At 39.9% G+C, this 14,117-nt stretch overlaps 2 protein-coding genes across 9 annotated transcripts in view; one reads left to right on the top strand and one right to left on the bottom strand.

Moving 5' to 3' along the window:
* The window catches only part of s100pbp (S100P binding protein), a 119,486-nt gene that overhangs the window by 5,516 nt on the left and 99,853 nt on the right, over positions 1-14,117 (top strand). For 3 of the 5 annotated variants that reach the window (XR_015925899.1, XR_015925898.1, XR_015925897.1), the window contains exons 6-7: positions 163-262; positions 503-830. Coding sequence is in view for 2 of the 5 variants with exons in the window: in XM_088602633.1 (XP_088458759.1) it covers positions 163-262; positions 503-638 (236 nt within the window). In the remaining 3 variants the exon portion in view is untranslated. Of the gene's footprint in view, positions 1-162; positions 263-502; positions 1,272-14,117 lie in introns of those variants that run through there. The other 2 variants (XM_088602633.1, XM_088602632.1) reach the window with 1 other exon arrangement.
* fndc5a (fibronectin type III domain containing 5a) overlaps positions 6,223-14,117 on the bottom strand; it is a 44,280-nt gene continuing 36,385 nt past the window's right edge. For 2 of the 4 annotated variants that reach the window (XR_015925896.1, XM_088602623.1), the window contains exons 6-7: positions 12,989-13,038; positions 6,223-11,792 (exon numbers count right to left, since the gene is read on the bottom strand). Coding sequence is in view for 2 of the 4 variants with exons in the window: in XM_088602623.1 (XP_088458749.1) it covers positions 11,714-11,792; positions 12,989-13,038 (129 nt within the window). In the remaining 2 variants the exon portion in view is untranslated. The remainder of the gene's footprint in view (positions 11,793-12,988; positions 13,039-14,117) is intronic. The other 2 variants (XM_088602621.1, XM_088602622.1) reach the window with 1 other exon arrangement.

The following is a 14,117-nucleotide window of genomic DNA, read 5'->3' as shown; positions in this document are numbered from 1 at the left end:
GTGTCGTGAGTACACACTCTTATTGTAACCTTTGACTAAAGGTTTAGTGTTGAAAAGATTAAGGTCACAGATAAAGATCGGATTGGGATGTGAGAAAAAAAGTGTACATGGGGCTTTTTGAACCGTTCTTTTTAACCAGCCCTTCCTCCTGATGTTTCCTAGGCGTGATGAATGAGCTGCTGGTCTTGATGAGCGCTGTGGCCGGCCGGGGAAATAGCACCAGCAGCGGGTCATGGCAGCACCCCTCAGATCTCACAAAAAGGTGAGGTGCGTGGTGCCCCGATTCTCCAGGGGCACATCTTTTACTCATTTATAAGGCCAGTACTCTAGAATCCGTGCACTTACAGTAATTCTTCTCAGTAACTTCTCTGCGTTTGGCATTTAGCACTGTTTCTCCATTTCTGGAGAAAATAGCACCTCCTAGCTGTATTTGTCATTTGTACTTGTGTTATTGTACTGTGGAAAACATTTGAACAGTTAATGGGCAATTTTATCACTGCAGAAACTACAGGAGAGCACTGGGCAAGCCCGTCTGTCAGATTAGTCTGCAAGACTGGCAGAAGAGGAACGGAAAGTACTTCCGGCGCTTTGCATCAATCCCAGACAAGTTTAACCGCAGCAGGATAGCCGATACCTGATGATGAGGACAGTGTGTGTGCTGTCCTTTTGTGACTGTGTGCTGCTCTGTGCGCATGTCGTCGTTCACTATTTTTAGTAACTCGTAGTTTTCATTAGTGAAGAGCACTGTGTGGTGAAGGTCCAGTCGCTGGGCAGCTGGAGGACAATATTTCAGTACGGAGGCGTGATCTGGTGGGGAGAGCGGGCCATCGGTAATTTTGATTTATTTTTATCACGTCACCAATCTCAATAATGTTGATGTTGGCCAAGGTAGCTCTAAAAAAGGAGAAACGATTTGACAGTTTTGGTGTCTTGACATGCTTGAAATTGCTGGCTCTTGTAAAGCAGGCTTGCTTGTCTGACCCTTTACTGGACAGACACTTTTTACCATAATACAATTTATCAGCCTACTCTTCAGCCTACTTTTTTGCACTTGCTTGACCTTTCTTCCTTCAGCTTCTGAGCTTATAAGTTCATTCAGTTCATTTAAATTTGTGTTTTATTTTGCTCTCTGTACGAATTTTTCTGAACTGTATTTATTATTCTAGCTAGTTCCGGAAAACATGCAGTTTGTCGTTGGTTGATTTTAACATTTTTTGTTTGTTTGTTAATTGTGTGTTTGAACTGGAAATAAATTAGCATAAAGAATTTAAGGTCAGAAGTCTCTGTATCTTCACTAAATACAGGTGACACTTTGCTCTTTGTTCAGCTAAATCAGAGTTTCAAGATCCTGGATTCCCAGAATTACTGGTTTCACCTCCAGCTGGACTTGTCCCTAATAGAAATCTTTACTCACAAACTGTTTGATTTTCAAGTCTTTTCCTACTCGAAAGCTGGACATCGTAAGTCAATTATGAAATGCTGTGGTTAAAAGGCATGCTAAGTGGCTGAAAGTCATAGAAGTGTCCGAATGAATCCTGTTATTAGGTCGGTTAATGTAAGTGAGAGATCAGCTGGAACAAGAAGAGTGAGCACACTGGCTGTGCCACAGTGGGGCTGCAGGTTCTGTACCAGGGGTCTGATGGGTCTCCTTGGCTTGTCCGGGCAGGAGCAGAACTCTTGTCTTGCCATGTGGTCTCACACAAGCCTCTTCTGCCTGTAGGTGCAGTGGGTCTTGGTGTTCGAGAGATCTGCTCTCCATTTGGGGGTGCAGAATCGGGAGGGGTTGTTCTTCTCAAGTTAATCCCTTCTTATTTTTCCTTCTGTGCTGCTGCAGGAATGAGTGTAAAACGGGGTGCTGGGGATTATGTGTGAAATAGAAGAAAGGCATTGCACATCAAAAAACAGTTCAATGTGCATAAAAAGGTACTAAACATATGACTAATATCGGAGGTCTGCATACATTTTGAAAGCCTACAAACCTTGTACAAAGTCTTGTAGTACTCTTGTTGTACTCGCAAGAGTAAATCAAGGACATGTGCACCTTATTTTTGTGAAGCTAATGGTTTTGGGCTTTTATGTGTTAACCGGTTGACTAATTCCTCACCCCTGAAGAAGGCAGGCCATTTTTTTAATTTACTGAAGATTATAACATTAAAGTCAGCAGTTTGCGAAGTTGCACACTTTACAGTCACTGAGAAGTTCTCCTTAAAACCCCTTTTCTTTTGTCGGCGGAGTGTTTGTGTGGGTGGGCCGTTGGAGAGAGATCTACTGAAGGTTAGCGACAGCCAGAAGCACATTAATTCTTGTGGGGGGGGGGGGGAGGGATGAGAGATGAGGAACTACAAAACTAAAGCTATTTGCATTTGAAACAAAACACTGACTGTGGAGTATGCATTCACTTCCAATATTTGTATTTCTGTTTTAAATGTTGAATGTAGAGATTGGGGATTCTTAACACTGTCGCATTTGCAAAGGGGAGTGGCATGATAAGTATAGATTTGTCAGGCATAGTGCCAAAAGCTCCTGTTAGAACTTAAGGTTAATAGAAATGGAAAAAAAAACAGTTTCAAATTTTGGATTGTTTGTCAATGAAAATGGAAATTTCCTCCTCTGAGACATACTGTAGGCCAGGGTTGTATCATACACTTTTTGCTTTTATTCTTTTAAGATAAATTTAAGCCAGCAACCTTATCACTCTGCATCTCACAACTGGATCCCCACCACAAACTATGCATGTAATAGATTTTGTGCAAATGAGCAAACTTACTGTTTTACAGACACTAAAACAATAAAAACATGAATGTCGCCTTTTAAAAATAAGAAAAAATATTTTCAATCATCTCGTTTCTTAATTTTTGTACATTCCCCAGTGTTGATTTGTGGCTGCAGCCATCTTCCAAAACCCTCTCAGCCTCTCTCTTTTCTGTATTTTATTCCGGTTGACTTTTCAATGTCTAAATTGAAATTTTAACATCATTTACTTAATCTGGGAAAAAAAAACAGATTTTTTTTTCTTGACTGTCATCTGTCTTCATGTATGAAATATGTGTATGTACGTTATGTATTCTATATGAAAGTAAATCACGGGGAAAATGAGTTTGTATTTCTGTTGCGTGTCCTTTTACTTGATGTATGTGTGTGATAGAGGGCCTCAAGGTTGACCTGTTACCATGGTGACATGAATCGTGGCTGTTGGGCCCTGAATACAGATCCACCTCCGGCAAGTCGGTCTTGTTGTGACTGCAAGCTCTCTTGTGCCTTACTGGAGCGTTAGGTTCATCTCTCACTGACATCACTGCATGATTACAGACACATGGCCAATCACAGGCATTGCTGTTTACTGCCATCCGCCCATTTCTAACTGCTTCTCTCAATTCAGGGTCGTGGGGGAGCTGGAGCCTATCCCAGTAAGCAACGGACGCAAGGCAGGGCACATCCTGGATGGAATGCCAGTCCGTTACAGGGTACACAGACACCAACGCACACACACTCATACCTCAGGCCAGTTTTCCCAGAAGCCAATTAACCTACCTGTATGTTTTTGGACTGTGGGAGGAAACTGGAGCAGCCAGAGGAAACCATGTTTAACCCGGGGAGAGCATACGAACTCCAAGTGGATGGAATCCCAGGTCTGGAATTTTACCTGGGTCCCCAGCGTTGTGAGAGATCAAAGCTGTCCACTGTGCCACTTGCTGCCCTGCTTTTTACTTAAAAGAAGCAAACATCCTTGCCAGCTTATGTCTGTGGGGCTGCTCTACATGAGAACTCTGGCATCTGGGCTATGGGGCTCAATCCTTACATTCCTGTTTTACACTGGATGAAGGTGCGACAAAACCTTTTGGTCATGAATACACTGCCCAATCCTTGATGCAAGACATTTGCAGTTCAGTTTAGTTTTGCGCTTTTGGGAGCTGGTACTTCTCATAAAGAGACCCAGCCAGCCAGTGTTTTTAAGTGCGGCAGCCTATATAACAGCAAAAATGCTGTTGCTGGGCAAATCTCGATGCGTCTCCTGCTTAGATCGCTGTGGACGGACCATGTGAATTATGACTGTCTCTGACTGCTGTGTACTTGTAAAGGCCACCCTTGTACTTTGTGCGTAATGCTGAGTGCCGTTAACAGGCACATTTGTGCTGGCAGCTAAAAGACCTGAAAAGTGATATAGTAGCAACTCAACCATTTGGAGGTTAATGAAAAGGGAGCTCAAAAAAAGCCCTGCAATCATCACACAGTTTCATTGCAGGGATAGGAAGGCAGGAAACAGTGGGTAACTCAAATGCATGAGGGAGAAAAAGCTAATGAGCGACATTGTTCAGTGTAGTGCCAGAAAGGCTGGATTTAGGATTTGTTAGAAGATTCATTTTGAATCCCACTGTAGACCTTACACAATCTGACTGGAGGCCACATTTAGAAATTTCTGCCCAGTGTTTTTCCTCTCCCAAGAGTACTGCATACTTGCCGTGGAGTTTAATGGAACTGTTTTTTTCGTTGTTTTCAAGCGAAAACTCTGGGATAGTCATATGCTTCTATGGAAATCTGTCTTCTGAGAATGATCCTTTGAAAGACCTGTGTTGCTGTCGTAGTTTTACACTCTCAGTAACAGCCGTTAGAACTGTGTCGAGTTTTTATTGGGAACATGCAGTAGCTTTCCTATACTTTGACTGTGTTCTGTGTTAATATTTTGTGTTTTCTTACGGATACTGTGCTTTGGAAACCCCAGCCTCATCTTGAAGGGCTCGTCTGTGTGGTCAGTGAAGAAAAACATCGGCAAAAACACAACACTGGGTTTGGTTGGACAGTGTTCTCTTGAAAAGTGCATATAGGAGGGTAAAACATCATGACTTGGCTTAAAGCTGGCGCGTGGTGTGCTTGTAAATGGGTTCAGGTGTGAGGTGGAATACTCTAACAGACTCTGCGAATTGTGGCTGATAGACCAGATCCAGTTAGTTACTGTAGCTTGTCTTTGGATTGGCTTCAGTCTGATTCCTTTTACAGAAATCTTGCTGTGGCAGTCCTTAGGCCAGATTAGCTCCCCAGACACTGCATTTGTACTAAACACTAAACCAAAAACTGTGTATTGATTGGGTATCACTTTCACAGCAAAGCTTAACAGCTTTCGAAACAAAACTTAAAGCAGATTAAAGCAGAGATCCATCAGGTTAGAAATGGAAAAGGAATATATTCCCTTTCACACTGCTGTCGAGTCCTTTATATTTTGAATTACTGAAGGAGAGGAGAGGAAGTCACGTTTTGCCAATACCTGAAACAATGGCTTTGGTACTCAGTTCCTTTAGCCAAGGTAAGGGACAAATATCTGTCTTTCACAAGACGTGGGGTACCTGCAGAGGTGCTGAGCATGTCTTGGTAGCTCCATGTTTTGCAGGTGTTTTGCAATAGTGTGGATATTCAATGCTTCTTAAAAAATAGGATGGACTCGGGGTTTTGCTCTGTAGCATCATGTTTCTCAAGATTTTTCCTTCATTTTTACCTCCATTGACTTTTTGAAGTGTAAAAGTAATTTGTACAGACAGTTATTGTGTTCATATAGGGCGCACAGGTTCATCAAGTTTGAGCCCCTCTGCAGGGGAGGCATTTGTACCACAAGGTGGAACCGCGAGACTGTTTAGCCACGCTCTCAGGGCAAGGACAAGATGAGATCACTTTTTTTCAGCACAGCAACGATTTTATTTCAGAAGCTGTTCCACAGAGAGTCTGTTTATTCGATCATACCTGTTAAAAGCCGTGCAGTTGTGTGATGTGTCCAATTACTGGCAACAGAGCTTGGCTTTGGGCTTTAAATTAGATACATAACTTATTCGAATTTTGGATTTAATAGATCTCAGTTAAAAATCAGTACGTTTTTTCCTCTTTGGCAATATTTTTCCTCAAGCTGATGAAACAGTAACAGTGGGGTTAGTGGTTTCCAAAACTAGAGCTGTGTGAGATGGTGTGATAGCATGCTATTACAGGACCCAAGGCTGGAAGACAGCCGGTGTGCAGCACTGAAGGAAGTCCTTCTTAATGATGGCCTGCAGCCCTCTTCACTGTTCAGCTCCCCCAAAGAATTTGGCATCCTCCTAAGGATTAAGACTCAAGACAAAAGAGTGCTGTTTGCATCTGTCATTCATATAAGCAGGAAAGCACATGAGCAATTGCCAATAGTTGTAAAACTTTTTTTCGAGATCAGAAAATGTGTAGCAGATCCAAGTTGACAGGAAACTATTTGATTTGAAAATATTCAGTACCTTTATTAGATTTACATTTAATACATCATTAGATCTATGTACAGTTTAATAGAAAGTGTGTAATCTCATTTGTGCATATTAGTACAAGCATGCTAGCCCTCTTAGTAAAGCAGTTGGTATTATACATTACATACATGAATATAAACATGATAGTTTACACAAAGCATTCCTGCACTTTATTCATGCTTCTTTGCAAATCTTCAACTATGGAACAGAGTTAACGTTTGAATTTGACTTTGAACTCAGCCTCACTTGTTTTTACTGCTGAAAAACCTGTCTTCCAAGTTGGACTCAAACTGTTCTCACGGATGTCAGAGGTGAAAGCTGATCTTCAGAGCTTCAGGGTTTCATGACTGTTTTAATATAGAAGGTGAAACACTTTGACCTGTCTAAAACTGAACCGCCATTCCAGTTTTGATGGAAAGCGGAAAAAAAGCGACCTCTTTATTGCAAACCTTTTTCTTTGTCTTATACTTTAAAGTGATCAAGTTCATTAAGACTTAAATGCGTCCTAGATTTGTGTTACTCTTTAGTTTAAAGGGCTGGCAGTGATACGTTTAAATGTTATAAAGAGTATCTTAACACGTTTACAACATGTTCATGCATGAGAATCTTCTGTATTGCCTGCTAATAATGTAATCAGTCAGTTGAAAATGTCACTTACCTCAAGTTAAATATAATTATCTTCTGTCTTATTGCATGCTGCGAAGAATGAAGTGACAATTTGTAATTCCTAATCTAATGTTTTACCAGATACAATTGTACAATGCATGTTTTCTTGTGATTTTGGACTGTACCATCGGTCATAAAATATTGAATATAATCTCCACATATATGAACACATTGAAATGTATTACTAATACTGTTCCTTATGCCTTAATTTGCTTTAATATTTATCTCTCAAAAACTAAAAGGGAATTTTAATGACATTCAGATTATATGAAAAAGGATGCATTATTTAAAGTGTTCAGGAGCAATAAGACTTTATTAATGTATAATGGAACTAATGGGTCAGTGAAAATTTGTAAAAGTTATTAAAATAATCCAAATAAAAAAGCTTATTGGTGACTTTTTGACATTGCATTATTTCACAGATTGCAGCCTGTGGAAATTGTTAAGGAGGTCGAAGATCGAAGTGTGTGGTCTGTTTTACAGAGGCTTGAAGTCATCCTTAAGTGTTCCCATTCTGTTCAGGCAGTTCATTTTCACAGGAGGTTTAATGAACAGACAAAAGAGCAATGCTAGTTGGTTTTAGTATAGGTCAAGGAGGATTGTAGATCGGGTTTGAAGCAACAGTTCACGTTCAAAAAATAAATATGTATTGATATGCAAAGAAAACAATGCTGAATAAGAGGTACTAATTTATACTGTACACAATCCTGTCAGATAATAACTTGTTAGTTCTACTAAAGCTACCAATTAAAGAAAAATACCATATCTTGATAATCTTAATCTTTTTGTTTAAGCAAAAAGTATTGAAACAGAGAATTATAAAGCCACTTATTTTGTTTTTTTTTATGCAGTTTGTGAGTCTATAGAGAGCTGGTCCCTTTCCAACTATTAGACACAGCACCATGAAAAATGATGGAGCAGTAACAGTCCGGAAGGACTTTAATTACGTGCATAAAGTACTAATTCTTATTGAGGTGTGAGCTGTGAAGCAGTCTCCTCATAAATCTTCTCCTTTTGGTTTTACTAGAGGTCTATCGCTGGGAAAAACAGTCAGTGAAGCTTTTTATTTTTTTTTATCATGACTAATACTGTTTAGGACTGGTGGCAGTGAGGATTTTAAACTACAGCAGGAGAACAAAAGTGTGAAGGGTATCTTAAAAGGGGAAGCTCCACACAGATTGTTCCTGATAGCCTAAGGCTGTGTTGGGCTGTGGTAAGAGCTGGTCCGGTCGACACATCTTTTGAACTCCCTACGTTCATTTCCGATTGTCCAGTCAGAGCCCTGTGACCCCACTCCAAACCCTTCGCCCAGACCTTTCCCTTTACCCTCCTTGTGCTGCTCCTCGCCCTACCCCCATAACCCCCTCCTCTCCAGCTACAGACCCACTCCCTCTTGAGCACCTCCTACAGGAGCTTTGAGGTAACGCACTATGGCAGCCCACATCGTAAACAGATCTTTGTTCAGGGCAAGAAATTAGGCCGGTAAAGTAGCAGCACAGCTCTTTCAAATTGTCATAACCGACACCAGCAGGGACTTGGGCATTAATCAAAAGAGGTTCATTCAGTCTCCTTCTTTTTGTGATCGGCGTCGGCGAGATCCGGCTAGAAAATCCAGTTCTGGTTTATTAATGTTGTTGTGAGTGGCAAAGCAGAAAAACTTTGCTGCAGTAGTTCAACTCCCCACCTCCCCCCCCCAGTTCTTACTTCTGTTAGCTGCTAGCAGAGAATATTAATGTCGCCAATTTTTCATGTCACGGTGTGCCATTTTCCCTGTGGCCAAGGTTAATTATCAGTCATTAAAAGATAAAAAAAAACCTTCTTCACTGCAGAGAAAAAAGTCCCCCAAATTGTTCCAATGAGTTAGAGGCTTATCGGCAGTGCTGCGGAACGCATCAGCTTGCAACAGGACCCATTGTGACCTTGATACAAACTGCAGAAAGGCAGCCATATTAAGCCACCATCTGGAGCTGATGGTGTGGGAATTGTAATTTTCTAATGCAGGCCGTTTGGTTCTTTGATAGCACTCAACAAGAGGCATCTCTACTATTTTTTAAACACTCTGTTGAAAGTTAAGAAATGAGCTGTGATTTGCACTGGGGGAGCTTTCATGTCCATGGTTTGGAAAATACTGGTCCAGTGGCTTGAAATCTTGGGCTTAATGAGCAGTTCTCGTTGTTTTAGGGGGCTTTTCTCTTTTTATTTCAAGACAGCCTGATGAGATTTTAAGAAATGTGGATTCCAGGTCCTGACAAGACTCGGGTGCAGGCTTCATGCCAATTTTGAGGCCAGCAATAAGAAGAATAATTAAAAGGTTGTTTTTCTTAGGCAAATATTTCACCCGTGGAGTGCTGATCTTGAATCAGTCACAGTTTTGAAGTGTGACCCATAGATATCCAAGGGATATGGGGATGCATTTATTCTTTAGCTACAAGTCTGTATTTTGCCTTGAATTGTGCAACTGCTTTATCTTGACGTCAGTTTTAGTTACAGTGTATACATTGGGAAAACACTAAATGACTCTGTGACGTCATAGCAGAAAATGGCAATGACTGAAGAGCAGGTAAATCAAACCCAGCTTTTCCTCAAAGTCGTTACATACCTTTAGGAATTCCAGAAATGAATGAGGCCCAGTCTGTAGAAGGTTAAAAAAAACTTCCTGTGGTGTGACTACCTGTGTTCATGCAACTTTAAGCTATTTCATTTGGCCATGAAACTTGGAGACTTCTTAAATAACGATAATAGCAGCTGTTGCTTCTCCACACCTGCTTCCTCGCAGATTTCGAAGTGTGAGTTGATGTTGGTCACAACCTGTGTCAGGTGAAGATTGTTCTACTACATAAACTAGTTACTGAAACTGCATATTGCCCTCCTGTTTCTTTCAAAGAGGCAACTCTAGCGGACTATCCCGTGCTGCAAAGCAGGTTCCCGATATCCTTTTCGCATGTTGTATCTTCCTTCTGAAATAGTCACCTAACCTTATGCATTCTTGGAAACGGTAATTGAGATGTGGAGGGGAAAGGGGGTTTTGTGAAATGTACAAAGCTGTGGAAAGCTGCCTTTAGTCAGATTTGCAGAGTTACCAGATCGTAGATACGTAGTCTATCGGAATGCCTCCAGATACATTCAGTGTAATGCCTTCTCTATGCTTAAAACAGTCCAAGCACAGTTGTCCTTGGTATTTCACTACAAGGGTAAAGGAATATGTAAAACATTTCATTCCAACAGCAAAACTTGTGGCTCGACGTCTGCTGGCAAACATTTCCAAAGTGTTTTTGCAAAGTTCTTTAACAGAAGCCCTTCTCTCTAGGTAGGACCATTCCATCCCACCTGCGGAGTAATTGAAATCTCACCTGTGCTACAACGAAATTTAAAAATCCCCCCCACCTGCCCAAAATGAACGTTTCAGAGGTTTGTGGGGGGATGGATGTGTTGCTGGCACAAGGGCAGACCAAAGGCAATGATATTAAAGGTCGTTTGAAAAAATCGAGGAGTTCTGTCCAGTCAATTGGTACCACGATCAGTCCAGTGGATGACTTGAATGGGTGGATCTTCCACACTCTGCTTGGAACGAGAAGCCTGGGGCTCCCACTGTTCGCTGCTTACTGCAGGGTTTATTGCTGTCTGCTGAAGACTTGTGCAGCCTTTTTACAATGATGTGAAATGAGATGCCAGATGCAGCTGGAGACCTATTTGAACACGTGTGAGGAAGTCCTTCTGTGTTAATGTTATCCTGGTCAAAATCTTACTTTAGCTAAAGATTTTCTAGGGCATACACTTATTCACGACAGTGTCAAGACTGTTTGAAAAAAATCAAAAGGTTACGTTTTAAAGAGATGCCCGATAAAGAAGGCACCTTTTAAGTTTCAACACTAGATCTGTGAATTAGTGAAAGTAAGATCAAAGTGACTCTTCATATAGAGGTCACTCACTGTCACAGATCTTGAGGCATCTTGGATAATGGTAAGAAAAAATAATATCAGTGTTTAATTGTCAGAGCTTGTATTGTACAATTATGTGCTTATCATTACAATCTCTTATGTACTGAAGATATTTTTTTATTTTTTTATTTTTTGTTTCGGATGCTGAAGAAACTAAAAGATGAGATGTAAATTACATTTTCTCACATGGTCTTGGAAAATGTTTTCGCAATGTAAAAAAATGAAGCAGAAAATTATTTGTTGTAAAGTAGCAAATCAAAAACTGATAGCCATGGTCAATAACGTCTCTTAAAAAATGAGTCATGTGTTGTAAAGGAGGGGGATAAGGGAGGTTTAAGTTAGCACTTTGAGAGCAGATTCTCAAGAGATGTAAAGTCCTTTTTAACTATCCACCAAGCTTCCAAAAATGACTAGAATAAAAAACAGATGGCAGACTGATGTTCAGTTGCTGTCCTTGAACATTGAGTTAAACACATAAGTAAGAGCTCAAAGCTTAATTCTGCATTCCAGCTCAAGAATGTAGAGCTCTGCTTGTTTAATGATAAGAGCAGAAAGCTGAGGGGGTATTTTTAGAGGTGTTGAGCACAGGGTGGTTTATTGTTTGTATTTTGAAGGCTGATAAATCTGTCTTATCTCTTGACTGTTGCTGTGCCTCTGCTATAAGGCAGCCATGGGTAATTAGGCCAGACTCCTCCAGAGAGATGATTGTCCAGCACCTCATGTACAAAGCTGGTGTTGTGTCTTTTGATGTGAGTATCTCTCAGCATCCTCCAGTCTGGTGGTGCGATTTGACTGGGCCCTACTCCCAGCACTGGGCTCTTCCCAGTGATTCGCAGGCCTCTCTCCTTGGTTGCTTCTTTAGAAAGTCTTTTGCATGTAGAAAAGCAAGCAGTCACGCTTCAATGATGTTAACCGATGGCTTGTTGTTCTTAGGGAACTGCAGGGAAAATAAAAGAACAAGATTAGATACTTCAAAGTGGAAGGAAATCAACTTTAAAGATCAATAGTGACTACCTCGTTAGCCTCAGGGGTTAGCAAGGCATAGGAAGTTGTACAAATTGTTTTCAATATGTGTTTTGTGATTTAGAGAGAATATTTTCCTGTCAAATGAACTAATTGGTTCATATTGTCTGAAGAGAGCGAAAACACCTTATCTTATTGAAGGAAACAACATCTCTTTCCTGACACTGAATCTAACAAGTGATCATATTTTCTGTCATTTTGAACTACTGTATACTGGAAAAATGTATCTTAATGTAATATCTGATGCTACGGTTCTCTCACTGAATGCAAAGAAACTTTCTTTTGATCTGTGTCATTGCTGAATGCTTAAAATGTTTAATGTTAACCATACAGTGCTTCTTTATTGGGGAAAAAATGACTAAAAGTTTAATTTCAGTGGATAAACTTAAATTCTGTATATAATTTCCCCCTCAAATTCTGAAGGTTTTATCTCTTTTTAGGACTTAAGCATTTTGTTTATATCATATGCTCCAGATATGCTTTTGTTATAAAAACTCTCCAGGGCCTTTTCATTTTTAGGTTTTGCTTTAAATATGTTGTAAGATCCTGAATAAACCAAAATTTATTAAGTGTTTTGTTTAATTTTGAATGATCGTTAGGCAAGATCATCAACCATGTTTTGGGTATTTTTTTTCTTTAAAATCTAGCAATGTTCTGCATAATGGTGATAAGGAATAGGGATTTCAGGGTGATTAAGACTTTTATTATGTGTATATTCAATGGTTAAATGCATCAAGATAACATTTTTTATTTTTAAAAAATAAAATTCAATGCTAATCTTCAACTTGCTGCCTGTGGATGTAATATTTACTGTGATGTTAAAATAGAGGCTGTGCTGGAATGCTGGCTTTGCAAATATGACATTTTAATAACTCATTTATTCATTTCAGTGTTTTTTTTTGTTCTGTCCTAAAGCACTGGCTGTTGCTCAGCAGAATGAACGCACTCTCCAAAGCTTTAACAGAATATTGAGTGTCGGGTTCTTACATGGTAGCTATTTATCACACCAGGGACAGACAGTTGGTCTGGTGCACACAGAAAGAAAAGATATTGGGGTGTATGAAATGTAGGAATGGAACATTTTCACAGGAAGGATTTAAAGGCTTTTACCTTTGCCTGATGTGTGTGGTACTGGGATTATGTTTTGATCCTGAAAGTGCCTTCCAAAAGTATTGGAAAAAGAAAGGCAAAACAGTTATATTTGCTGTGCAGTGCAGCAATTTGCTTTTTCCACCATTATATCAATATAAATGCTATGTACAGCACAACAGTATGTCAATTTTACTTCATTTTTGGGTAATTCCTTGCATACTGTAAATATGACCATGTTAGAACAAAAACACACTATGTGTTTAATTGTGGTTTTACATGGCCATACAGTATGCATTGGGAACATTCACTTCAAATACATTTTTATTTACTATTTATTAAAAAGTTCATATTAATTTAATTAATTGAATTTAATATTAAATAAAAAACAAATATTTATTTCCAGCTCCTTGGCTGCATTGCCCTTATGTTTTGGGTGACTGTCCAGCTGAATGGTGAAGCATCTCCCAAGAGGCATAGAAGTGTTTTTGTTCTACAGGAGCGGACAGAATGTATCTGTACTCTTGCAAATTCATGCTGCCGTCGCCAGTATTAGTTATGTCATCCATAAAGACGAATGTGTCACGTGGCACAGCACAGAAAGAGGTTTAGGGATGTTCGGCGTGAAGAGAGATCTCTGCTTTGTCCAGTTCCATCTCTCTTTCTCAGCGGCTGTCACACGAGATGATTAAGTGGGCACATTCTGTTTGGCATCAGAAGCATTTTGATCGCATTGGAAAACATCAGATTCACAGGTTCACCCACAACCCTGAAGGTCGTATTCCACGCTTCAAGCGCATGCCTCCTCACTGATACACGCATACAAACAGTTGCATGAGATTTGATCTGATTTGATTTTTATTTGTTATTTTGGAGCCTGACACATTGCAAAAGAATCGAGCAATGTCTGGATTAGAAGACTGAACCTCACTGTGGAAGCTGAGGGGTGAGACTCGGCTTATTGTGAAGATTTCTGACTTTTTGGGTCAGTCCATTTTCTTTTAACAGTTTTGCAAATTTGATCGAACAAGGTCAAAACCAAGAAAGGCATAATATTAGCTGTAAAATGGGTTTAACTTTAGGCAGTTTAGTACAAATGCAAGTTTTTTTAGCAACTAGCAAGTTGATGCCTTTTAATTGAATCTTAAAT

Source organism: Lepisosteus platostomus, chromosome 13, assembly GCF_059453375.1.
Source record: "Lepisosteus platostomus isolate fLepPlt1 chromosome 13, fLepPlt1.hap1, whole genome shotgun sequence".
NCBI classification, from domain to species: Eukaryota; Metazoa; Chordata; class Actinopteri; order Semionotiformes; family Lepisosteidae; genus Lepisosteus; species Lepisosteus platostomus.
Note: the sequence above shows the minus strand (reverse complement) of the source record. Positions and strands in the feature narration are given on the sequence as shown.